We start from the raw sequence: 26,452 nt of genomic DNA, 5'->3' as shown, positions 1-26,452 counted from the left end.
GAGAAACCCAAGGCAAAGAACAAAAAGGGCCACTGTACAGCAAAATTCTAAAAGGACAAAGGGTGTTAAAAAAACAAGCCTGAAGGCTTTATGTCTTAATGCAAGGAGTATCCATAATAAGGTGGATGAATTAACTGTGCAAATAAATGTGAACAAATATGATGTGGTTGGGATTACGGAGACGTGGCTCCAGGATGATCAGGGCTGGGAACTCAACATCCAGGGGTATTCAACATTCAGGAAGGATAGAATAAAAGAAAAAGGAGGTGGGGTAGCATTGCTGGTTAAAGAGGAGATTAATGCAATAGTTAGGAAGGACATTAGCTTGGATGATGTGGGATCTATATGGGTAGAGCTGCAGAACACCAAAGGGCAAAAAACGTTAGTGGGAGTTGTGTACAGACCTCCAAACAGTAGTAGTGATGTTGGGGAGGGCATCAAACAGGAAATTAGGAGCGCATGCAATAAAGGTGCAGCAGTTATAATGGGTGACTTTAATATGCCCATAGATTGGGCTAGCCAAACTGGAAGCAATACGGTGGAGGAGGATTTCCTGGAGTGCATAAGGGATGGTTTTCTAGACCAATATGTCGAGGAACCAACTAGGGGGGAGGCCATCTTAGACTGGGTGTTGTGTAATGAGAGAGGATTAATTAGCAATCTCGTTGTGCGAGGCCCCTTGGGGAAGAGTGACCATAATATGGTGGAATTCTGCACTAGGATGGAGAATGAAACAGTAAATTCAGAGACCATGGTCCAGAACTTAAAGAAGGGTAACTTTGAAGGTATGAGGCGTGAATTGGCTAGGATAGATTGGCGAATGATACTTAGGGGGTTGACTGTGGATGGGCAATGGCAAACATTTAGAGACCGCATGGATGAACTACAACAATTGTACATTCCTGTCTGGCGTAAAAATAAAAAAGGGAAGGTGGCTCAACCGTGGCTATCAAGGGAAATCAGGGATAGTATTAAAGCCAAGGAAGTGGCATACAAATTGGCCAGAAATAGCAGCGAACCCGGGGACTGGGAGAAATTTAGAACTCAGCAGAGGAGGACAAAGGATTTGATTAGGGCAGGGAAAATGGAGTACGAGAAGAAGCTTGTAGGGAACATTAAGACGGATTGCAAAAGTTTCTATAGGTATGTAAAGAGAAAAAGGTTAGTAAAGACAAGCGTAGGTCCCCTGCAGTCAGAATCAGGGGAAGTCATAACGGGGAACAAAGAAATGGCAGAACAATTGAACAAGTACTTTGGTTCGGTATTCACCAAGGAGGACACAAACAACCTTCCGGATATAAAAGGGGTCAGAGGGTCTAGTAAGGAGGAGGAACTGAGGGAAATCTTTATTAGTCGGGAAATTGTGTTGGGGAAATTGATGGGATTGAAGGCCGATAAATCCCCAGGGCCTGATGGACTGCATCCCAGAGTACTTAAGGAGGTGGCCTTGGAAATAGCGGATGCATTGAGTGTCATTTTCCAACATTCCATTGACTCTGGATCAGTTCCTATGGAGTGGAGGGTAGCCAATGTAACCCCACTTTTTAAAAAAGGAGGGATAGAGAAAACAGGGAATTATAGACCAGTCAGCCTGACCTCAGTAGTGGGTAAAATGATGGAATCCATTCTTAAGGATGTCATAGCAGCACATTTGGAAAGAGGTGACATGATAGGTCCAAGTCAGCATGGATTTGTGAAAGGGAAATCATGCTGGACAAATCTTCTGGAATTTTTTGAGGATGTTTCCAGTAGAGTGGACAAGAGAGAACCAGTTGATGTGGTATATTTGGACTTTCAGAAGGCTTTCAACAAGGTCCCACACAAGAGATTAATGTGCAAAGTTAAAGCACATGGGATTGGGGGTAGTGTGCTGACGTGGATTGAGAACTGGTCGACAGGAAGCAAAGAGTAGGAGTAAATGGGTACTTTTCAGAATGGCAGGCAGTGACTAGTGGGGTACCACAAGGTTCTGTGCTGGGGCCCCAGCTGTTTACATTGTACATTAATGATTTAGACGAGAGGATTAAATGTAGTATCTCCAAATTTGCGGATGACACTAAGTTGGGTGGCAGTGTGAGCTGCGAGGAGGATGCTATGAGGCTGCAGAGTGACTTGGATAGGTTAGGTGAGTGGGCAAATGCGTGGCAGATGAAGTATAATGTGGATAAATGTGAGGTTATCCACTTTGGTGGTAAAAACAGAGAGACAGACTATTATCTGAATGATGACAGATTCGGAAAAGGGGAGGTGTAATGAGACCTGGGTGTCATGGTACATCAGTCATTGAAGGTTGGCATGCAGGTACAGCAGGCAGTTAAGAAAGCAAATGGCATGTTGGCCTTCATAGCGAGGAGATTTGAGTACAGGGGCAGGGAGGTGTTGCTACAGTTGTACAGGGCCTTGGTGAGGCCACACCTGGAATATTGTGTACAGTTTTGGTCTCCTAACTTGAGGAAGGACATTCTTGCTATTGAGGGAGTGCAGCGAAGGTTCACCAGACTGATTCCTGGGATGGTGGGACTGACCTATCAAGAAAGACTGGATCAACTGGGTTTGTATTCACTGGAGTTCAGAAGAATGAGAGGGGACCTCATAGAAATGTTTAAAATTCTGACGGGTTTTGACAGGTTAGATGCAGGAAGAATGTTCCCAATGTTGGGGAAGTCCAGAACCAGGGGTCACAGTCTAAGGATAAGGGGTAAGCCATTTAGGACAGAGATGAGGAGAAACTTCTTCACCCAGAGAGTGGTGAACTTGTGGAATTTTCTACCACAGAAAGTTGTTGAGGCCAATTCACTAAATATATTCAAAAGGGAGTTAGAAGAAGTCCTTACTACTAGGCGGATCAAGGGGTATGGCGGGAAAGCAGGAAGGGGGTATTGAAGTTGCATGTTCAGCCATGAACTCATTGAATGGCGGTGCAGGCTAGAAGGGCCTACTATTTTCTATGTTTCTATGAGATATGTTTAGAGGCGCAGGGCCAGGCTGGAATACTTAATGAGTGCTTTGTATCGGTGTTTAATGAGGGAGAGGATGCTGACAAAATATGGGTAGAAGCGGAGATGGTAGAGGTAATGGATGGGGTGAAAATCGATGGGCAAGATATACTGGAGAGGTTGGATATGCTGAGAGCGGATACGTCGCCTGGTCCCAGGTTGCTGAGGGAAGTGGGGTGGAGATCGCAGAAGGGCTCGCCATAATCTTCCCTCGACGCAGGGGAGGTGCCAAAGGATTGGAAAGCGGCAAAAGTGACATCTTTGTTCAAGAAAGGATGCAAGGACAATCCTAATAACTACAGGCCAGTCAGTTTAACAGCGGTGGTGGGTAAGGTTTCAGAAACAATAATCAGGGGAAAAATTAACAGGCACTGGGAGAGATTTAGGTTAATTAAGGAGAGCCAGCACGGATTTGTAAAAGGCAGATCGTGTTTGACTAATCTAATTGAATTTTTTGATGAAGGGAATGCAGTGAATGTTGTCTATATGGACATTAAGTGTTTGAAAAGTACCACATAAAAGTCTGATAAACAAAACTGAAGGAATAGGATAGGGATTTGGCTTAAGGACAGAAAACAGCGAGTGGTGGCGAGCAGCAGTTTTTCAGACTGGAAGGTAGTGAACAGTGATGTATATATATTATATATTTATTATAGAATGACTTGGATATTGGAATACAGAGTAACATTTCAAAATTTGCCGATGATACCAAACTTGGAGGTGTAGCAAACAGTGAGGATGAGACCAATTGACTGCAACAGGACAGATAGGCTGGCAATACGGGCAGCCAAATGGCTGTACAGCCACCTGAGAACTCACTTAGAGTGGAAGCAAGTCTTCCTCGATTTCAAGGGACTGCCTATGATGATGATGGTGAATCTTTGCAATTCTCTACCCCAGAGGGCTGTGGTTCTGAGTCGTTGAGTATATTCGAAGCTGAGATCGATAGATTTTTGGACTCTAGGGAATCGAAGGATATGGGGATCGGGCGGGAAAGTGGAGTTTTTACATTACATCGAATATACTGCCATACGGCCCAACCAGTCCATGCCGCAGTTGATGTCAAAGATCAGCCATTAAATGGCGGTGCAGGCTCGAAGGGCCAAATAGCCTACTCCTGCTTCTTATGTTCTTACTATCCTATCAAAATATTGTCTAAGCTACCTGCTGAGTAGTGATGCTACAACTCCAATCTTTGATCTCCTGATTTCTATGCAAGGGCTTTGTAGTGCTAAGATAAGATGGAACCAATAATATTCATGAACAAGGAAGTTCCAGGTCCTGATTTTATGGAGGGCCGGAACCGTTCTGAGCGAGGCTGCCTAGGCGAGCAAGGGTCGAGGCCCAGAGAGATTTGGGGCATCCAAAGGTCATGAAAGTGGCTATAAAAATGCAAGTTCTTTCTTTGTATATTCTCAGCGGTGATCGGAAGGATGATGGGAGTAGGGTGAATGTTTACTTTAAGAGTGAGGGAGTCCGGTAAAAGGGGCTATTCTGCTCCCACTCACTATTGTCGAAACTTCACGTTCTGAGGAGTCGTGTATTTGGACCCTCTCGAACTACAAGTTTGAAGTGTTAAATCTTCCAGTTTGATTGGAGTTTAGAAGAAGAATGAAAGGTGATCTTGTTGAAACGTATAAGATTCTGAGGAGGATTGACATGGTAGATGCAGAGAGGATGTTTCCCTTCGTGGGGGAATCTAGAACTAGGGGGCAGAGTTTCAGAATAAGGGGCCGCCCATTTAAAACTGAGATGAGGAGGAATTTCTTCTCTGAGAGTCATGAATGTGTCGAATTCTCTGCCCCAGAGAGCTGTGGAGGCTGTGTCATTGAATATATTTAAGGTGGAGATAGACAGACTTTTGAGCGATAAGGGAGGTGAAAGGTTATGGGGAGCGGGCAGGGAAGTGAAGCTGAGTCCATGATCAGATCAGCCATGATCGTATTAAATGGCGGAGCAGGCTCGAGGGGCCGTATGGCTTACTCCTGCTCCTATTTCTTATGTTCTTACCCGATAGATCCTAATCTGTAACCATGTCACAGGTAAACACACCCAACAGGCGATCCTGCCAGTCAACAGGTTTTTCTCTGATGAGGAAACATAGAAAATAGGTGCAGGTGCAGGAATAGGCCATTTGGCCCTTCGAGCCTGCACCGCCATTCAATAAGATCACGGCTGATCATTCACCTCAGTACCCCTTTCCTGCTTTCTCTCCATAACCCCTTGATCCCTTTAGCCATAAGGGCCACATCTAACTCTCTCTTGAATATATCAAATGAACTGGCATCAACAACTCTCTGCTATAGGGAATTCCAAAAGTTAATAAGTCTGAGTGAAGAAGTTTCTCCTTACCTCAGTCCTAAATGGCTTACCCCCTTATCCTTAGACTATGTCCCCTAGTTCTGGACTTCAACATTGGGAACATTCTTCCTGCATCTAACCTGTCCAGTCCCGTCAGAATGTTATATGTTTCTATGAGATCCCCTCTCATCCTTCTAAACTCCAGTGAATAAAGGCCCAGTCGATCCAGTCTCTCCTCAGACCAACCATCCCGAGAATCAGTCTGGTGAACCTTTGCTGCACTCCCTCAATAGCAAGAACATCCTTCTTCAGATTAGAAGACCAAAACTGAAAATATTCCAGGTGAGGACTCACTAAGGCCCTGTACAACTGCAATAAGACCTCCCTGCTCCTATACTCAAATCCCCTAGCTATGAAGGCCAACATACCATTTGCCTTCTTCAGCGCCTGCTGTACCTGCATGCCAACTTTCAATGACTGATGTACCATGACACTCAGGTCTCGTTGCACCTCTCCTTTTCCTAATCTGCCGCCATTCAGATAATATTCTGCCACCAAAGTGGGTAACCTCACATTTATCCACATTATACGGCATCTGCCATGCGTTTGCCCACTCACCTAACCTGTCCAAATCACCCTCTAGCCTCTTAGCATCCTCCTCACAGCTTACACCGCCATCCAGCTTAGTGTCATCTACAAACTGGGAGATATTGCACTCCATTCGTTCATCTAAATCATTAATGTATATCGTAAATAGCTGAAGTCCCAGCACTGAGCTCTGCGGCACCCCACTAGTCACTGCCTACCATTCTGAAAATCACCAGTTTATCCTGACTTTCCTCTTCCTATCTACCAACCAGTTCTCTATCCACGTCAGTACATTAACCCCAATATGATGTGCTTTAATTTTGCACACCAATCTCTTGTGTGGGATCTTGTCAAAAGCCTTTTGAAAGTCCAAATACACCACATCCACTGGTTCTCCCTTGAGCCCTCTACAGTTACATCCTCAAAATATTCCAGAAGATTTGTCAAGCATGATTTCCCTTTCATAAATCCATGCTGACTTGGACAAATCCTGTCACTGCTTTCCAAATGCGCTGCTATTTCATCTTTAATAATTGATTCCAACATTTTCCCCACTACTGATGTCAGGCTAACCGGTCTATAATTACCCGTTTTCTCTCTCACTCCCTTCTTAAAAAGTGGTGTTTCATTAGCTACCCTCCAGTCCATAGGAACTGATCGAGTCCAGAGACTGTTGAAAAATGATCACCAATGCATTCACTATTTCTAGGGCCACTTCCTTAAGTACTCTGGGATGCAGACCATCAGACCCCGGGGATTTATCAGCCTTCAATCCCATCAATTTCCCTAACATAATTTCCTGACTAATAAGGATTTCCTTCAGTTCCTCCTTCTCACTAGACCCTCGGTCCCCTAGTATTTCCAGAAGGTTATTTGTGTCTTCCTTCGTGAAGACAGAACCAAAGTTTTTGTTTAACTGGTCCGCCATTTCTTTGTTCCCCATTATAAATTCACCTGAATCTTACTGCAAGGGATCTACGTTTATCTTCACATATCTATAGAAGCTTTTGCAGTCAGTTTTTATGTTCCCAGCAAGCTTCCTCTCATACTCTTAATTTCCCCCTCCTTATTAAACCCTTTGTCTTCCTCTGCTGAATTATAAAATTCTCCCAGTCCTCAGGTTTGCTGCTTTTTCTGGCCAATTTATATGCCTCTTCCTTGGATTTAACACTATCCTTAATTTCCCTTGTTAGCCACGGTTAAGCCACTTTCCCAGTTTTATTTTTACTCCAGACAGAGATGTACAATTGTTGAAGTTCATCCATGTGATCTTTAAATGTTTGCTATTGCCTATCCACCGTCAACCCTTTAAGGATCATTCACCAGTCTATTCTAGCCAATTCACGTCTCATACCATCGAAGTTACCTTTCCTTAAGTTCAGGACCCTAGTCTCTGAATTAACTGTGTCACTCTCCATCCTAATAAAGAATTCTACCATATGATCACTCTTCCCCAAGGGGTCTCGCACAACAAGATTGCTAATTAGTCCTTTCTCATTACACAACACCCAGTCTAGGATGGCCAGCGCTCTAGTTGGTTCCTCGACATATTGGTCTAGAAAACCATACCTAATATACGCCAGGAAATCCTCCTCCACCGCATAGCTACCAGGAAATCACTTTTTAATTAAAGCAGAGAAAAAAAACAGCTACTAATGAAAGAGAAATAATTTCTAAAATTCAATGTTTGAGTAGATTTGAGTTCACGTGTTTGTTTAGCTTAAATATTCAATTAGTTCCAATCAGGAAACTGTTGTGAGTAATTGTATAAAAATAATTTTTTGGCATCAAATCTGACAGAATTATGCTGATTGTTCAAATATCCCAATGTTGGATTTAAAATCCGTTCGCTGGAGCAATAACAAAGTCAGCTTCTGGTTCTGGTTTCAACACTCACTTTTATTCTTGCTTCAGTGCACACAGGAGTTACACAGACTGGGAGCAATTAAACGTAGGTCTGGGTTCTTTTATTGTGCCTCTATCGATAGTGGGTGTAAACAGTTTGTACAGTTGCAATGTGAGTGTTCTGGAAAGTCCTTTCTGTCTCCCATTGGTCCCTGGGACCGACTTTGGTCAAGGTCCCCGCCCGCCGAGGTACCAGACGGTATATTCATCACCGAGATCCCTCGATGGTCGGAGGGCAGAAAATGGATGACATACACCGCCGATCTGGGCAGTAGCTGGCGGGAGATCTCACTCTCGGCAGCAGAGGTGCTTGCTGCCCAAGTGCCGCCGAGGATAGAGTCGGGCCCACGGAGGGTCGAAGAGCTGGAAATAAAAATCACCAACAAAAAATTTAAAAACTATCGAAGACCTTCACGGGACCCCGTGCCGATCAGTCGCTGTGGAAATGTTTTTTTTTTAAAATGTTCACTTACCTTTTTTTTTTAAAAACAGATTCTTCCTCCTCACTGTCGGGGACAGACCAGCCTCCAGCCAGCGGTCCTCCCCGTTCTGCCGCCGAGTCCCGCCCGCAGGAATCGGGGAGCTCGGCGGGCGGGAGATCAGTTGCGCCACTCGGCCGTCCGCTGACGTCAGCGAGCGCTTCCCAGCGGCTCTCCCCTCCTCCGCCCACTCAAGGCCACCCCGAATGTGGCACTAGGCGGATCTGCAAGAGCAATGTCGGTGGCAGTGGGCGGCAGGTGATGAATTTTGGCCCGTGTCTTTATTGCAGTACCTTATATGCTGCTACTCTTCCAGCGGTTTCCCGCCATGCCCAGACTCACCTTTTAAAAAATTTGTTCCTGGTATGTGGGCGTCGCTGACAAGGCCGACATTTATTGCCCATCCCTAATTGCCCCTTGAGAAGGTGGTGGTGAGCTGCCTTCTTGAACCGCTGCAGTCCGTGTGGTGAAGGTGCTCCCACAGTGCTGTTAGGGAGGGAGTTCCAGGATTTTGACCCAGCGACGATGAAGGAACGACGATATATTTCCCAGTCGGGATGGTGTGTGACTGGGAGGGGAACGTGGAGGTGGTGGTGTTCCCATGCGCCTGCTGCCCTTGTCCTTCTAGGGGGTAGAGGTCGCGGGTTTGGGAGGTGCTGTCGAAGAAGCCTTGGCGAGTTGCTGCAGTGCATCTTGTAGATGGTACACACTGCAGCCACAGTGCGCCGGTGGTGGAGGGAGTGAATGTTGAAGGTGGTGGATGGGGGGCCAATCAAGCGGCTGCTTTGTCCTGGATGGTGTCGAGCTTCTCGAGTGTTGTTGGAGCTGCACTCATCCAGGCAAGTGGGAGTGTTCCATCACACTCCTGACTTGTGTCTTGTAGATGGTGGGAAGGCTTTGGGGAGTCAGGAGGTGAGACACTCATTGCAGAATACCCAGCCTCTGACCCGCTCTTGTAGCCACAGTATTTATGTGACTGGTCCAGTTAAGTTTCTGGTCAATGGCTGTTATACTCATAATAAATGGTCAGACCGAGTACTGTGTGTAATGAGCATGTGTGACCTTAGCTCCTTTATTGTAGTTATAGAGTGCAGGTATCTTGTGGGTGGCCTGCTTATATACTGTGCTCCCAAGGGATGCTGGGATCCCTTGGGGCTCCAACAGGTAGGCCCTCTGGTGGTCAGGTTACAAGGGGTTAAATACATAACAATGGTGACCCCCAGGATGTTGATGATGGGGGATTCGGCGATGGTAATGCCGTTGAATGTTAAAGGGCAGTGGTTAGACTCTCGCTTGTTGGAGATGGTCATTGCCTGGCACTTGTGTGGCACGAATGTTACTTGTCACTTATCAACCCAAGCCTGAATGTCGTCCAGGTCTTGCTGCATGTGGGCACGGACTGTTTCATTATCTGAGGAGTTGCGAATGGCACTGAACACTGTGCAGTCATCAGTGAACATCCCCACTTCTGACCTTATGACGGAGGTAAGGTCATTGATGACGCAGCTGACGATGGTTGGGCTTAGGACACTGCCCTGAGGAACTCCTGCAGCGATGTCCTAGGACTGAATCGCCTGGATTTGCCTTTTCCTTTCTGACCCTTTATCAACACCAGAACAACATCACTAAACTTCTAAAAACATGTCTTGTTAAAATGAGGCAAGCTGTGTCGCTGCTATAACCGCTGCCCTCAGTCTCAAAACAAGCAAAGCATTGGGTGGGGAAATGAGAGTTTAAGAGCTGCAGTTATACCGCAAGCACTGGCTTACGATACAATCCCAGCATCACACATCGTGCAGGAGAAAGGGAACAGTGTGGAACATAATACAGTGTAGTAATCATCAGTGTAACACATGCCCCTGCGAGCATGCTCACCGGTTTGTGGAGCTGTTGCCATGTCACACCATCTTGCCATCCACAGGAGGCGGGGGCTCCCCAGTGGAATGCTCTCTACGTGGGAGTCCTCCCTCAATGATTTGGATGAATGAATTGAGGGTAATATCTCCAAGTTTGCAGATGACACTAAACTGGGTGGCGGTGTGAGCTGTGAGGGGGACACCAAGAGGCTGCAGGGTGACTTGGACAGGTTAGGTGAGTGGGAAAATGCAAGGCAGATGAAGTATAATGTGGATAAATGTGAGGTTATCCACTTTGGTGGCAAAAACATGAAGGCAGAATATTATCTGAATGGTGGCAGATTAGGAAAAGGGGAGGTGCAACGAGACCTGGGTGTCAAGGTACATCAGTCATTGAAAGTTGGCATGCAGGTACAGCAGGCGGTGAAGGCGGCAAATGGCATGTTGGCCTTCATAGCTAGGGGATTTGAGTATAGGAGCAGGGAGGTCTTACTGCAGTTGTACAGGGCCTTGGTGAGGCCTCACCTGGAATATTGTGTTCAGTTTTGGTCTCCTAATCGGAGGAAGGACATTCTTGCTATTGAGGGAGTGCAGCGAAGGTTCACCAGACTGATTCCCGGGATGGCAGGACTGACATATGAGGAGAGACTAGATCGACTGGGCCTGTATTCACTGGAGTTTAGAAGGATGAAAGGGGATCTCATTAGAAACATATAAAATTCTGACGGGACTGGACAGGTTAGATGCAGGAAGAATGTTCCCGATGTTGGGGAAGTTGAGAACCAGGGGTCACAGTCTAAGGATAACGGGTAGGCCATTTAGGACTGAGATGAGGAGAAACTACTTCACTGTAACACATTGTTAACCTGTCGCAGAGAGTTGTTGATGCCAGTTCGTTGGATATATTCAAGAGGGAGTTAGATGTGGCCCTTACGGCTAAAGGGATCAAGGGGTATGGAGAGAAAGCAGGAAAGGAGTACTGAGGTGAATGATCAGCCATGATCATATTGAATGGCGGTACAGGCTCGAAGGGCCGAATGGCCGACTCCTGCACCTATTTTCTATGTTTCTATGTTTCTATTTATTGGGGACTTGGCCTGGAGGGTGGTGCACGGGGCAGCCCCGTGTAATCGGTTTTTAAGTCGATTCACGGGCTCCCATGCCGCCTGCATTTTCTGCGGTCTGGAGGAGTCTGCAATTAATATTAAATGAATGATGAAAATATTAATCCCCAACACAGATAGTTTTCTACCCTTAAATATCACTGAACCAGAAGATCTTACTTACGGGATGGATGTCAATGAAAAGTGCATGATCTCTCTCATTGGGATGTAATCCATCGATAGCCTCCCACAGCTCGGGGTCAGCATTGTAGAAGTGCGGGTGTGAGATAAAGACTTGGGAATCTGGGGAACAGACAAGAGGTAACCTGAAGCTCGTGTTACAACAAGGCTGTGAAATAACCCAACAAAGTTAATGACGAAAGCAGAGACTGTTAACATTAATAGGTTAGATAGGTATCTAAAGGAAAGCGGGATAGAGATATGGGAACAAAGTGGGCTCCGTGAGGTTCAGTCTGTTGGTTTATGCAGGAGTTAATGAGCCAAACAGCCTATTTCTGTTTTATCATTTCGACACAACTTTTCTACAGCAGTACATTGTTATTTATACAAATCAGAAACATAAAAGCCTGTGGATGAATAAAACTCCATTTTAAAACCTGATATAAGGGTGCTTGCAGTTGGTTCGTACAAATGATCATCATTTGGCCAATCACATTCTTTTTATTAAAAAAGGTTCATTTCCCGTCAAAACACACGAACAAAGAGTCGCTCAAAGGCTCAGAGACCCATCCCAATGAATCCCCGAGATCCCTATCCCCGACCCCCTCTCTACTCCCCGAACCCATGGGCCATCGGCTCTCACTCCCCATCACCCCCTCCAAGTTCCCCAACAAATCCCACCCCCCCCAAAATCCCACAGGCCCGCCATCAGTGGGGGGGAGAGGAGAGGGGCCGGCTTGGGGGGTGGGGGGTGGGGGGGGGAGTGACTGAGTTGCTCTTTGAGAGCTGGTAAAGACTCATTCGGCTGAATGGCCTCCTGTACTATTCTCGGGCTCCAAGTTCTTGCATCTTTTTGTAATTTGCCTGAGAATTGAGTTCACTCCCTCCCACTATTTGATGGCCCATACTATACACCCATCAACTGAACCACTCCGCTGAATAACCAAGTAGACTCTGCCTTTGGCCCCTCAATGACATCGTCCCCCTCCAATGCTGGAACAGTTTCTTTTGATCAACACTGCCACCTCAACTCCTTTTCCTTCCCTCCCTTTCCGAATACCTTCTGGCTATCTCATCGTCCTCTGTGGCTATGTGTTTCAGCAGCTCATCACACCTATTTAGCAACATAGAACAGGAGGAGGCCATTCAATGAGATCATGACTGATCTGTGACCTAACTCCATATCCCTAATACCTTTGATTAACCAAAATCCAGATTTAAGGTGATTGGCAGAAGAACCAAAGGCGACTTTAAAAAAAACATTTTTCCGCAGCGACTGGTTAGGATCGGGAATGCGCTGCCTGAGAGGGTGGTGGAGGCAGACTCCATCGCAGCTTGCACAAGGGAGTTGGATATCTGAAGGGAATAAATTGCTGGGCCACGGGGAAAGGGCGGGGAGTGGGACTAGCAGAGAGCCAGCACGGGCTCGACGGGCCGAATGGTCTCCTTCGGTGCTGTAACCGGTCTATAATTCTAGGTCCTGCTCTTTAATTTCCTTCCTAGCTCCTGAAACACTGGCTGCCCAGACATGGCCAATGCAGATTATAAGTAAGCCAAAGGTAAAGCACTTTGGGAGGTCCCGAGGACAAATAAATTAAAATATTTTCTTTATTTTGTAGATTATATAGCTCAGATACTCACTATGCCTGCACGTGCTGACATTTAACACCCCCGACTGCCTGCACGGACAGAAGCCTTTGTTGGGGGGATACACCGTCCCATTCGCAAACATGGTCTTTGGGGCAACATACCGGTAAGACGGTATATCAAAAGTCCAGCCAGATTCCTGAAACACCAGTTCCAATGTTCTGTTTATTACAAAAAGGCATTTTAATAATATTGCTACAAATCAGAATAAAGTTTCCTTTTGAAATAGCTCTGTGCAAACTGTCAACAGAACAAAGGGCAGATGCATAGAAAGATCCAACACAAACAACCCCTTTAATATCCCAACAGTCTCCCCCTCTCTCCCCTCACCCTTCAATATCCCACCCAGTCTAATCCCATTCTCCCCCCTTTAATATCCCGCCCAGTCTAATCCCACTGTCCCCTCATTCCCTGCACCCTTTAACAGATTCCGTTTGTTGTAAAATACACCGTTTGGTGGAAGCCCCGCCTTCACTCTGACATCAGCCAATAGACGCTGTGCAAATAGACAGGAACTCCGGTTCTAAAACACGCAGACCCCAGCCCACAGTAAACAATGCACCACAAATGCAATAGGAGCCTTGAAATATGGCACTTAAATACCTACTGTGCCTGCAGTGATTTTAACAAACACATCTTTAGCACAATAACAGAAGCAACTTTCTCTAAATAGGAAGCAAAAATCAAGTGGGACAGAACTCTCGAGCCCGTTTTCACAGATGTGTATATGTTTGACCAAAGCTGCTATCCCACAGAGCTAAGCCCCTTGCAAGATATTCAGCTAAAAGATTTTTGGGAGTTCTGTCAGTCAGTAATTGTTTCCACCTGCAAGAATCTGGGCTGTAAAACGTTAGTGTGTCCGATGGAGTCATGAACGGAGGCCACATTTCACCCGTCGTGCCATTGATCATGTTACACTGCTCGGAGTGCCAGTAGTTTACCTGGATGTAGAGGGAAAGAGATAAAGTCAAACGGTATCAAGCACAACACATCTTGGATATTAGGCTGCATAACAGTAACTGTGCACAGTCTCCTATCCCCTGGCCTGTACATGAGCAGGGTGGTTTAACACAGCTCAGTAAGCACTGCACATTACTCAACCTAATGTAGAGACACCGTCAGCATGACCCTCATTACACAAATGATGCAAGACTGGAAAACTCACCAGTGTGCGATGGTCGATTCACAGATTGATAGATCAGTATTGTGAATACTGGCCCACCACCTTAATTACTCTAAATTATTCATAGATGTTTATTCTTAATTACTCTAAATTATTCATAGACAGCAGGAGGCCATTCGGCCCATCGAGTCCATGCCGGCCGAAAAAGTCTTCCCAGCCTAATCCCACTTTCCAGCTCTTGGTCCATAGCCCTGTAGGTTACAGCACTTCAGGTGCACATCCAGGTACTTTTAAATATGGTGATAGTTTCTGCCTCTACCCTTCCAGGCAGAAAGTTCCAGACCCCACTGGATGAAAAAAGTTCTCCACAAGTCCATTCTAATCCTCCTACCAATTACTTTGAATCTATGCTCCCTGGTTGTTGACCCCTCTGCTAAGGTAAATAGGTCCTTCCTAACCACTATATCCAGGCCCCTCAATTTTATACATCTCAATGGTGATCTCCACACAGCCTCCTCTGATCCAAGAAAACAACCCCAGCCTATCCAATCTGTCCTCATAGCTAAAATTCTGCAGTCCAGGCAACATCCCTGTAAACCTCCTCTGCACCCTCTCTAATGCAATCACATCCTTCCTGAATTTTAGTTCAGTAAATTGGCCGATTATGGATAGGGAAGGGTGATGAATCTGCACACCCACAAGTTATCGTAAATCCACAGAGAGCCATTTAGAAACAATTTAACTGCTTGTGACCTTGGGAGGGAGGGGAGCGAAAGAGAGAGAGAGAGAGAGAGAGAGAGGAAGGGAGGGGAGCGAGCGAGAGGGGTGGGGGAGGGAGGGAGGGAGGGGAGCGAGCGAGAGGGGTGGGGGAGGGGGGAGGGAGGGAGGGGAGCGAGAGAGAGAGAGAGAGAGAGAGAGAGAGAGGTGGGGGAGGGAGAGGGGGGAGGGTGGGAGAGAGAGAGAGAGAGAGAGAGAGAGATGGGTGGGGGAGGGGAGCGAGAGAGGGGAGCGAGAGAGAGAGAGAGAGAGAGAGAGGGGTGGGGGAGGAAGAGAGAGAGAGAGAGAGAGAGGAGTGGGGGAGGGAGGGGAGCGAGAGAGAGAGGGAGAGAGGGGTAGGAGCGAGAGAGAGGGGTGGGGGAGGGAGGGAGGGAGAGAGAGAGAGAGGTGGGGGAGGGGGAGGGAGAGAGAGAGAGAGAGAGAGAGAGAGAGAGAGAGAGGGGTGGGGGAGGGAGGGGAGCGAGAGAGAGGGGTGGGCGAGGGAGGGGAGCGAGAGAGAGGGGTGGGGGAGGGAGAGGGGGGAGGGAGAGAGAGAGAAGGGTGGGGGAGGGAGGGAAGCGAGGGGGGGGTGGGGAAAGAGGGGAGCGAGAAACTTCTCCCCTCGAAGCAGAAGGAGAAATGCTCTCTCCCTCCCTCCCGTGGGCGAATCCACTTGTTTTTGATATTACTCGACAACCTCTAACGGCAAAGACTGATGTCCCACACCGTAATGTCCAGCCCACACCGTGGAGATGGTTAACCTCGCGTGATCCTGTTGGCAACATGACTCACTGCCTAAGTGGCCCACTTTCCCAGCCGCTGCAGGGATTTGCCAAAAAGGCATCTAAAGCGACACTTTCTTCTTTACCAGAAGACCCTCAGATGCCTCTGTGTTCAGGAACAACATTATCCCCAATACATGAGAATATCAGAGACAAGAACAAATTGCCTGATGTCCCCAATTGGTGTAAACAGTTGTCTCAGCAACATATCAAGCCTCCTCCAGCTCAGGCATTGCAGCCCAGGTTAGTTTTAAAAAACCCTGTCCAAATTCACATTGCTTGAAAACTCATTCTGAAAACCCGGTGGGCGTGACACTTGGGATGGAGATTAAGGTGTGAGCCAAGTCAGCTGGAATTGGACCATGGGCTCAGTCTCAAAAAAGGGCTTTTCCATCGTCCCCTCTGTGGAAGTACTTCATAGTCACACCAATATTAGTTTAGGGACCACTTATCACAAAAATCAATGCTCCCATCTTCAAAAAGTGAGCATTTTGCAGAAATTTTCATTAGAAACTAGGCAGAGACCCAGAGTGACGATGCAATTGCAAGTTACTTAAATGACCAATCACAACTGCTGTATTTGTCAGTACTGCAAAATCAGCCAATCAAGATCTCTGTACTAGATCAGTTGCATGCACAGAGTTGAGGGAGACAAAAGCATCAGCTTTGATTTTTCGGACTCGAGCTGGATAACATTTTTCACGGGGGTTCATCAGTGGAAATTTCCTGGAACCGGAAAGCTAAAATTGCAGAGAATGCCATCGAGAGTTAGGATCTGGAGCTGGTTATTGCACCAGAATGACTGACAACAATCGCACATTCGATTGGATATCATCGGCAACGCTACTGATCAACCCAAGCTCGACAGAGCCAAGGACAAGCAAGAACGGGAAAGTCAGACTATGAGTACACGTGATTTTACAGTATTTCCTATCAAACTGTCAGCCTACAAGAAGATATCAACTTTTGTTCCCTAGTTCAGTGGTTATGCCGTTTGACGTGATCCATTCCGTGGGCCTGCTTCAGCCTCATATACTAGACTGACCAGGGCCGAAATTGTCCCTTTCCTGAAGACCTGTTACCCCCGAGAGGCCACCAACCGCCCAATTGCCCTCCTGAGGTTTGCCGGCAGTGCCCCGATCCCTCCCTTACTGCTCCACTGCTGCCGGCCCGTGGTAATCGCGTCATCACCGTGCACACCGCCGATCTAAACCCCCCCCCCCCCCGACAGCGACATTCCCCTCAGATAATCTTCGGCCCGCCCAGCGGTGCCAAAACCGGTTTTTCCCGGTGGTTCAAGGAGGCTGTGGCCTTCTGCAAGGGCGGGGAGGCTTCCCTTAAAGGGGAGGGTGCACTGCCGCTGCAGCTATGGTTTGTTTTGTCAGCCCGCCAAGTATACCCCAGAGTTCGGCCGGGCTGCCATTAGGCAGCCTGGCACCCCCCCTTGGGTGCCAGGCCACTGACCCGCCCGAAACCCTCACTCGTCGCCCAATGGGCCAAAGTTTTAGAAGCGCGGTGGCTCTCCCTTTTAAGTGACGCCATAGTGACCTGGTGCCGCCATGACATCATCGCGCCGGTGATCCTGCACTGTGTGTTCATACTCGGCCGAGTGAGTGTTCATGTAACAAACAAATAGGCATTAGGACCCTGCGGGAGCTATTCACACACTGCTGTAAACATGCTGGTTTGGGGACACCATTTTGGGAGTTGCTATACAGGAGTTACATTTCTCCTGTTTCAGTTAGTCTGTTTATTTACATACACAACATAATTTGGCAATGAGGATGACTCAAATTAACCTCCCAGACCCCCAGTCTTTCCTCTCCACACCCGGAGACCCTCCAATCCCATGGCCGAGGATAAAGCGCTTTTCTACGTACATCACAGCGAGTGGGTTAGACGGCGACAACATAACACCAGCTCGCCGCCGTGCAATACTTATCCACTGCCTCGGCACCAAAGGCCAACGCATTTTTGACCAAATCGAAGACACGAAGTCCTACGACAAAATGGTAAGCGCCCTAGAGAACTATTTTGGGCCAAGAAAAGTATCGTGAAGAAGAGATTCCAATTTCATCAAAGGGGCCAAGGGAACGGTGAACCAATGAAACAGCACATCATTTCATTAACTGAACCGGCCGCTACGTGTAACTTTGGAGTACTCAGAGGAAATGATCAGGGATCAAATTATTGAGAAAACAACGATCCCCTGCATTCAGGAACGCTTGCTAATGAAGGATGACAAACTGACATTGGACAAAGCAACTAATTTGCCCATCCAAATCGAATCAGCACTTTCCGATTCAAAAGCGATCAGATTCCCTGCTCCCTCGGTGCAGCAGACTGCAGCTACAGCCCATGTGCAAGGTGTTCGTCCAAAGCGGAAATCACAGCAGTGACCCAGGGCTAGTAATAAGCCACCCACTTCGGAACAAGGGCCTAACTTCCACTGCTTTAACTGTGGGGACAAATAACACTTAGCAAAGAGTCCTAACGGCCCTGCAAGTGGGAAGAATTGCTCTGCATGTGGTAAAATGAACCATTTTGCTAGTGTCTCGCTCATCGCAGCATATTCGACATGTGGACAACCCCGATAGTGATAAACCCAGTATGGTTTACACCGTTAGTGACATTTCGCACATGGGTTCGGGCAAATTCAAGGACTGTGAGGTAAACATTGACGGCATGCCCTGCTGCCTCCTCATTGACCTTGGAGCCAAAGTCTCCATATTGAGCGAGTCTGTGTACAAAACCCACTTCACGCACTGTCAACTGCAGCCCGCAAATTCCACTCTACATGCGTACTCCGACTCCAAAATTGAGGTACTTGGGGTCATACCTGTCCCGATATACTACAAGGACATAACATTGGAGAACTTTTCCTTTTATGTCGCGAAGGGATGAAGACTCATGGGTGTTGACTTTTTTGACAAGCTTGGGTTCAAAGTTTATGACTCAACTGACACACCTGTGTACACGGTGGACTTTGACAAGCAGTATCCCTCAATCTTCACAGGGTTTGAGTGACAACAAAATTCTGCCATCGTCCCCCGCATTGACCCTTCTGTCAAACCGGTTACGCAGCAACTTCGCCGTCTCCCATTCGCGGTTCGTGACCAAGTATCAGCAGAATGAATGCGACTCGAATCTCGGAATCATTGAGAGCATCAACTCCTCACCCTGGATCTCGAGCTTAGTCATTGCTTGGTGTAAAAATGGGGAGATCCACCTATGCATCGACCTGAAAGAGGTCAACAAGGCCATCATCCCCGACAAGTACCCTCTTCCTACCATCGACGAACTGTATTCAGAATTCCACAGCTCAATAGTCTTTATGAAACTCGACATGCACTGCAGTTACCTGCAAATACCCCTATCGGAGGACAGCAAACTGCTCACGGCATTCACGATGCATGATGGTCTGTATCCATATCGACACATGCCCTATGAATTATCTTCTGTACCAAGTGCATGTCAGAAGATTGTCACTACTATGCTAGCAGGCATAGAGGGAGCCCTCAATCTGCTTGACGATATCGTCGTCCATGGACGGACAATGGAAGAACATGACCAGCGATTTCATGCAGTTCTGGTTACACTTGCTACACATAACATTACACTTAATGCCGATACGAGTACATTCACTGCTGGAGAAATAAACTTTCTGGGCTACAGAGTCACAACACAAAGTGTCAAGCCGACACTTGACAACATTGACGCGATCCAGCAAATGCAGGAGGCTACCAACGTCAAAGAACTTTCATCATTCCTCGGCACTTGCAACTTCCAGCTGAAGTTGATCCCGCCCTACCTGCACATTGCCGAACCATTTCACAAGTTGCTGCACAAAGACGTCCCGTGGGAATGGACAGATTCCCAGGCTCAGGCATTCACCACACTCAAGGAGAAAATCACATCCCCTCCTATCCTCGCGCACTTTGATCCAAATGCCACTACATATGTCACCACGGATGCATCAGGCACTGCCATGGGTGCCGTGCTCTCAATGGATTGACGGCCTGGAACTCCCAGTCGCTTTCGCCTCTCGCACGCTCTCGTCTGCAGAACATAAATACTTTACAGGAGGAATGTGAAGCACTCGCTTGCATCTACACGTGAACGCTGGCACATCTACCTCTATAGCAGGAAATTTACCCTCCGTACGGACACCAAGCGTTAACTACGTTACTCGCTCCAACTGGATCTGGGCACAGACCACCATCAGTATAACTTTGATGTACATCATCATCATCGGCAGTCCCTTGAATCGAGGAGGACTTGCTTCCACATCAAAGATGGACCCAATATTCCAGGTCCGAACTAAAACTTGAAGGGTGGAAGATACCTTTTGCAAACCAGCCACCACACGGGCTTGACAGAACTAGGTCTTGGTCCAGTGGCAAGGATTACCCAGGACGACTGGAGACCAGCTCTGCTGCACGGACCTAGTGCACACATATCGCAGTGTAACGGGCTCTTCCCCCAGCTCCAGCCAGTGCAATGGGCTCTTCCCCCAGCTCCAGCCAGTGCAATGGGCTCTTCCCCCAGCTCCAGCCAGTGCAATGGGCTCTTCCCCCTGCACCAACCAGTGTAATGGGCACTTCCCCCTGCACCAACCAGTGTAATGGGCACTTCCCCCTGCACCAACCAGTGTAATGGGCACTTCCCCCTGCACCAACCAGTGCAATGGGCACTCCCCCCCAGCACCAGTCAGTGCAATGGGCACTCCCCCCAGCACCAGCCAGTGCAATGGGCACTCCCCCCAGCACCAGCCAGTGCAATGGGCACTCCCCCCAGCACCAGCCAGTGCAATGGGCACTCCCCCCAGCACCAGCCAGTGCAATGGGCACTCCCCCCAGCACCAGCCAGTGCAATGGGCACTCCCCCCAGCACCAGCCAGTGCAATGGGCACTCCCCCCAGCACCAGCCAGTGCAATGGGCACTCCCCCCAGCACCAGCCAGTGCAATGGGCACTCCCCCCAGCACCAGCCAGAGCAATGGGCACTCCCCCCAGCACCAGCCAGAGCAATGGGCACACCCCCCAGCACCAACCAGCGTAATGGGCTCTTCCCCCTGCACCAACCAGCGTAATGAGCACTTCCCCCTGCACCAACCAGCGTAATGGGCTCTTCCCCCTGCACCAACCAGCGTAATGGGCACTTGCCCCAGCACCAGCCAGTGTAACAGAGGTGCACACTGTGCTTGCAACAAGACCCAGTGTGCACAAGGAAGGTGCTCATCTTCTCAACAAGCCACCTTGCACTGACATCTGCTCATGTGTAGGTTGCGAGAATGTTGCATCTTTGCCCGAGACTTCGAGGGCTGAGCAAACAGAAACCCTTGATTCTGCTGATGATTCAAAGATATGCATTCCTTTTCAGCCTCTAACTTTTTTTCAGGTCTGTTTTGTTTTAGCAGTACTTCTATCTTTTAAAAAAAAATCAATACTATTACTGTTATTATATGGTTAACAAATGAATGTGCGTGTCTGTCTGAAATGTCACTAAATGTGTCTGAAATAAATGGTTGCTATTGTAGATTTATTTCTTAGCAATAGATATGAAAATAAAACTTAGATTTATGTATAACTGCACCATATGATGCTTCCGGACCCCAGATGTCCTCAGTGATACTTCTTACCACCAATTCTTACACTATCCATGCTTAAAATTCAGCAGGGGCACTGATATGTCACTGTTGGTGGGTAAAAGAAAGTCCATAGCAACTACCTTTGTTTTTAGTTATTTCTCGGTAACACTCAATTTTCAGACTTGGGAACATTTGGTTTTTGCTTCAGATACATATGTTTAACATATTTAGCATGGTTCGAGGTACTCCCCACACAGAGACTATGGAACTCAAACTCTAGGCAAGGAAACAGGCTTCAGCCCACGGTCTAAGTGGACAACTAATAATTGTAATCTTAAGATTTTAACCCAAGCTGATTAAAAGCAAATCTAGAAAACAAAGTCTTCACATGAAGCAATGAGTATGTGGAACGCACTGCTCCAGGATCAATTCAGATGTTCAAAGAGAAAGTATTCACTTTTTGGGAGTGTTTGAAGTGATGTGGCAACAGAGCAGGGAATTAGTTTGAAAAGAAAGTGCTACTGTGGCTAACAGCGATTCAGCATTCTTAGCCTGAGCAAATACCGTTTTCTAATTCACAAACCTCTTTAACACCATTCCAATTGTCCACCAGATGGACTTTAGTAATATTATCGGTTCCTGTATGAACTGTGAATAGCCCAGTGTCCGAGTTGTTCATCTGTAAAAAAAAAAATGGGAAACTCTGCATCAATTACCACTTTAATAGAAAGATCTAGAATTCGATTGTGCTTCATAGAGTTACATAGAAAGGACAACGGAGGAATCCTGTTCCCTTATCCTTCCTTCAACCACTGATCGAACCTATTCTGAAACGTTTAGGTGGTCTCTGCTTCAATCGATCGGCAATTCTGGTAGGCATTCCAGAGCCTCAACCCTTTGTTTACACAAACTTTCTCCTAATCTCGATCCTAAATCTCTTGCATGTAATCTTTTATATAAAAGAGTAGGAAAGATACTGAAATATTTACTCAAAGATGTAACAGAAAAATATCTCAAAACCAAATATATATAAAAAAAACATGAGGCCATTCGGCCCATCGTGTGTGTGGCAGTTCTTAGAAAGAACTGTCCAATTAGTCCCACTGCCCGACTCTCTCCCCAGAACCCTGTACATTTTTCCTCAAAGTATTTCTCCAACTCCCTTTTGACTGCTAACACGCAATCTGCTCCCATCGCCCTTTCAGGCCGTGCATTCCAGATCCCAACAACTCGCTGCGTACATGTATTTCTACAATTCTCTCCCCTGGCTTTTTGCCGCTTATTTTAAAATGTGTGTCCTCTGTTTACCGACCCTCCTGCCACTGGAAACATTTTCTCCCCATTTATTCTATCAAAACCTCTCATAATTTGGAACACCTCTATTAAATCTTCCCTTAACCTTCTCTGCTCTAAAGATAACAAGCCCTGCTCGCCAAGTAACTGAAGTCCCTCATCCCTGGAATCATTCTAGTAAATCTCCTCGGCACGTTTTCCAAGATCTTCACACCCTTCCTAAAGTGTGGTGCCCAGAATTGGACACAATACTCCAGCTCAGGCCTAACCAGTGATGTATATTGCCTCTCCTCATTCCTCCTACCCAAATGCAGCACTTCATACAGCTCTGCGTTAAATTCCATCTTCCACATCTCTGCGTTAAATTTCAGCAGCCTGGCTGTGCCCTCCTCCTCCAGTCTGTTACTCTGTCAGCCATGGAAAGGACAGTGTACCAGCAAACATTGTCGTTTTACTCAGCAGTCTATTTAAACAGCGCACTACAGCAAACAGAACTCAGACCGAAACAGCAGCAGTCTCCTGCTCCAGGGTGATTTCTCCAGCAAGGCACAATAAGTGGCAGATAGTTACACAATACCAATTCTATGGGTAAAATCCATCTCCGTCAGTCACCTCCAGGCATGTTTGACGGGGTAATTACCCAAACATCTCCATTCTGGTCGGATCTTGCAGTGTCACTATATGCAGCCATGAATAACAGGCTCAAAATTGAAATCTTTTAGCACTCATCCACTGAGACAGAAGCTATTGTTTAAAAGGCAACTGAATATTTACTTGAAGAGGAAGACTGTGAAGGATGTGGGTAAATGGAGCAGATAATGGGATTAGATGGCCATCTGCAGCTGAGCAGCACCAGATGCAAAGGGCTTCAAATTGTCTCCTTTTTGCAACAACTTGATTGCAAAATATTTCAATCAAAATTAAAGTCATTTTGGCAAAACACAGGAAAAAACAAAAACACTGGAGAACTTTGGGCAGAAAACAGGTTTTTAAAATGTCAATTTAGAATAAGAAAAAGTTCTTCATTTATGACCATCAGATGCATCCGCAGCTTTAACTAAAGGCAGCTTAAAAACTTTACAGCAAGATAAACAGTATTTAGAGTCAGCAAAAAGGCATTTGGAAAGCTAAAATAAACTTCGGAAGGATAGCAGGACAATGGAAAGGTTTCTTGTATGTGTTTGGAGTCAGTGAAGGAACTTGGAGAATTGTAAATGGAGACAGTATGAGAAGACTTGGAGAGCCATTGAATCGGATATTAACCAGGAGAACTGGATTTACCCCTTGCAGTTAGGACTAATATCCAGATAGGTATTTTAGTAGATTACAAAAGGAAATAGTGTTTGTTGATTTAAAAAGGTGCAAGGTAGAAAAAGCTTTATTGGACAATGCTGACACAGCGAGAGTTTGTGGATTTGCAAATTGGGGCAGTGTCTGTTGCTCAGAGAAACATGCTACTTATTCAGAAAAGTTCAAATTCAAATGCTGTGAACTATGGAGTAGTGAATCGAAGTCTGCGTTGGGGAAGTAGATGGAAAATCAGAAGGGTGATATAAAGGAGCATTTAGACTGCACAGGGCTTAGAGGAGGTATCAGAAATAAGATGACACATTTGACAACCTTTAAGCAGTTGCAAGAACCAGATAAAATCCACTGAGATTTGAAAATGTATTTTGATAAGGTCCTCAGTGAGGAACAGCACACTTGGGTTCAGAGAAGGAAAAAGGGCAAGTGAGCAAAGGCTAGATGGATTTCGGCAAAACAAGGAAAATACGTGAGTACTTCGGACACTAATGGATGGGTTTGACTCCAGGTTCTCGTGAAGAATGAGAAGAATTTTTGACCAATCTGAACTGCTTTTGGACGAGTTTTTGCCTCTCCCAGAAAGTACAGGGAAAAGGGTTTAACTCCGTGGGAAGCGACTCATTAGGACAGGACATGCCCTGAATACAGAAAAATTTATTCATTGTAGATTTACATTTTTGGATTGCGAAAATACACTTACCTCGACAAACAAGCCAAACTTTCCTTTAAATGGGATAATACCTGGAAAAATTCGATTAAGAAAGTCAACGAGTGGATCATCATATCCCCACATTATCTCCTTCACAGACTTCTTAATAAATGGTGTCTCATTAAAGGTTTTCAAGGCAGTGCTGAAGATAAGTTTCAAAGTGTAGGGCAAGTCTTCAACCATTAAAGCTGCACCCTGGAATTAAATGATAAGCATTGTAAGAAAATTACAAATATTGCAAGCATTAAGCTAATATAACATCACGGTTTACGAATTGGCTTCTCAGTCACTCCCTCAAGCACCTTGCTTTTATGGGATGTGACTTCCACAGTATACGACACATATAGCAGGATGGCTCAGGATAGAACAATGACCCATCTGATCAGGGAAGGTATGCAGCTCCTTCACACAACTGAATTAATATTTGGAAAGAAGAAAAAAAAAATCAATAAATTCATTAAAAACTGTTTTATCTCACATATAATTGTTTGTTCACTCAATAAGAACATAAAAACCTAAGAAATAGGAGCAGGAGTAGGCCATTCGGCCTCTCGAGCCTGCTCTGCCATTCAGTGCTGATCTGATCATGGACTCAGCTCCACTTCCCTGCCCACTCCCCATAACCCTTTACTCCACTATCGCTCAAAAATCTGTCTATTTCCACCTTAAATATATTCAATGACCCAGCCTCCACAGCTCTCTGGGGCAGAGAATTCCACAGATTCACGACCCTTAGAGAAGAAATTCCTCATCATCTCCGTTTTAAATGTGCGACCCCTTATTCTGAAACTATGCCCCCTAGTTCTAGATTCCCCCACGAGGGGAAACATCCTCTCTGCATCTACCCTGGCAAGCCCCCTCAGAATCTTATACGCTTCAATAAGATCACCTCTCATTCTTCTAAACTCCAATGAGTACAGGCCCTACCCGCTCAACCTTTCTTCATAAGACAACCCCTTCATCTCCGGAATCAACCTCGTGAACCTTCTCTGAAGTTATAATCAGATTCACTTTGTTCAGATCAGCACAACACAAAGAGCACATTATCTTTCTCCAATTAGTGAGTCAAGCTTACGAGACTTAAACAGGATGCGTGACTCGGTTCCAGCATGTCTAACCCGTGACAACGTGATCTGCCCTCGCAGCAACTCGTTTCACAGGCCCATCTATTCTGGGCACTCTCTCTAGAGCGACATCAAACCGGTTTTCAATGCTGAGTGTCAAGGCTCTTCCCCCTCAAACTGTCGAATGTTTCGATTCCTCTATGTTTTAAAAAAACATATTTTCAAATCCTTCCAGTGGAAAATAAATACAGAAAGGGGATTTATGGGAGCAAGTTACCAATGATTCCGACCACAAACAGCATAATCTTAATGAGACCTTTAGGGTGCAACGGAATGGATTGGAAATAAAGTACCTGCAAAGATCCGATAATCATAAAGTCATCAATATTGCTATCAATTGACAACTAATCACTTTGGGTTGTAGCAGGACTGCACGCTCCAGACCTCATCACAAACTTGACCCAGACATGGACAAGAGCTGAATACCAGAGAGACGAGAGTAGCTGAACATCAGGACAGCATCCAACAGAGTATGACACCAAGTAGCCCTCGTAAAGCGGAGGTCAATGGGGTGTGGAGTGGTATGCAGAGAAAACCATCCTATGGCTGCAGTTACCAGAGATAGAGACAGATACAGAAAATTATTGGAAAAATCCTGAGGGACAGGATAAATCTTCATTTGGAAAGATATGGATTAATCAAGGACAGTCAGCGCGGATTTGTGAAGGGAAGGTCGTGTCTGACTAACTTGATTGAATTTTTCAAGGAGATAACAG

At 46.4% G+C, this 26,452-nt stretch overlaps 1 protein-coding gene across 3 annotated transcripts in view; it reads right to left on the bottom strand.

Moving 5' to 3' along the window:
- The window catches only part of scarb1 (scavenger receptor class B, member 1), a 128,912-nt gene that overhangs the window by 38,680 nt on the left and 63,780 nt on the right, over nucleotides 1-26,452 (bottom strand). For 2 of the 3 annotated variants that reach the window (XM_070888205.1, XM_070888206.1), the window contains exons 5-9: nucleotides 24,604-24,807; nucleotides 21,889-21,984; nucleotides 13,881-13,996; nucleotides 13,050-13,216; nucleotides 11,413-11,531 (exon numbers count right to left, since the gene is read on the bottom strand). In XM_070888205.1, the coding sequence (XP_070744306.1) occupies nucleotides 11,413-11,531; nucleotides 13,050-13,216; nucleotides 13,881-13,996; nucleotides 21,889-21,984; nucleotides 24,604-24,807 (702 nt within the window). Of the gene's footprint in view, nucleotides 1-11,408; nucleotides 11,532-13,049; nucleotides 13,217-13,880; nucleotides 13,997-21,888; nucleotides 21,985-24,603; nucleotides 24,808-26,452 lie in introns of all 3 variants that reach the window. The other variant, XM_070888207.1, reaches the window with a different exon arrangement.

The sequence above is a fragment of the Pristiophorus japonicus genome, chromosome 8, assembly GCF_044704955.1.
Source record: "Pristiophorus japonicus isolate sPriJap1 chromosome 8, sPriJap1.hap1, whole genome shotgun sequence".
In the NCBI taxonomy this organism is placed as follows: domain Eukaryota; kingdom Metazoa; phylum Chordata; class Chondrichthyes; family Pristiophoridae; genus Pristiophorus; species Pristiophorus japonicus.
This window is presented reverse-complemented; position numbering and strand designations above follow the sequence as displayed.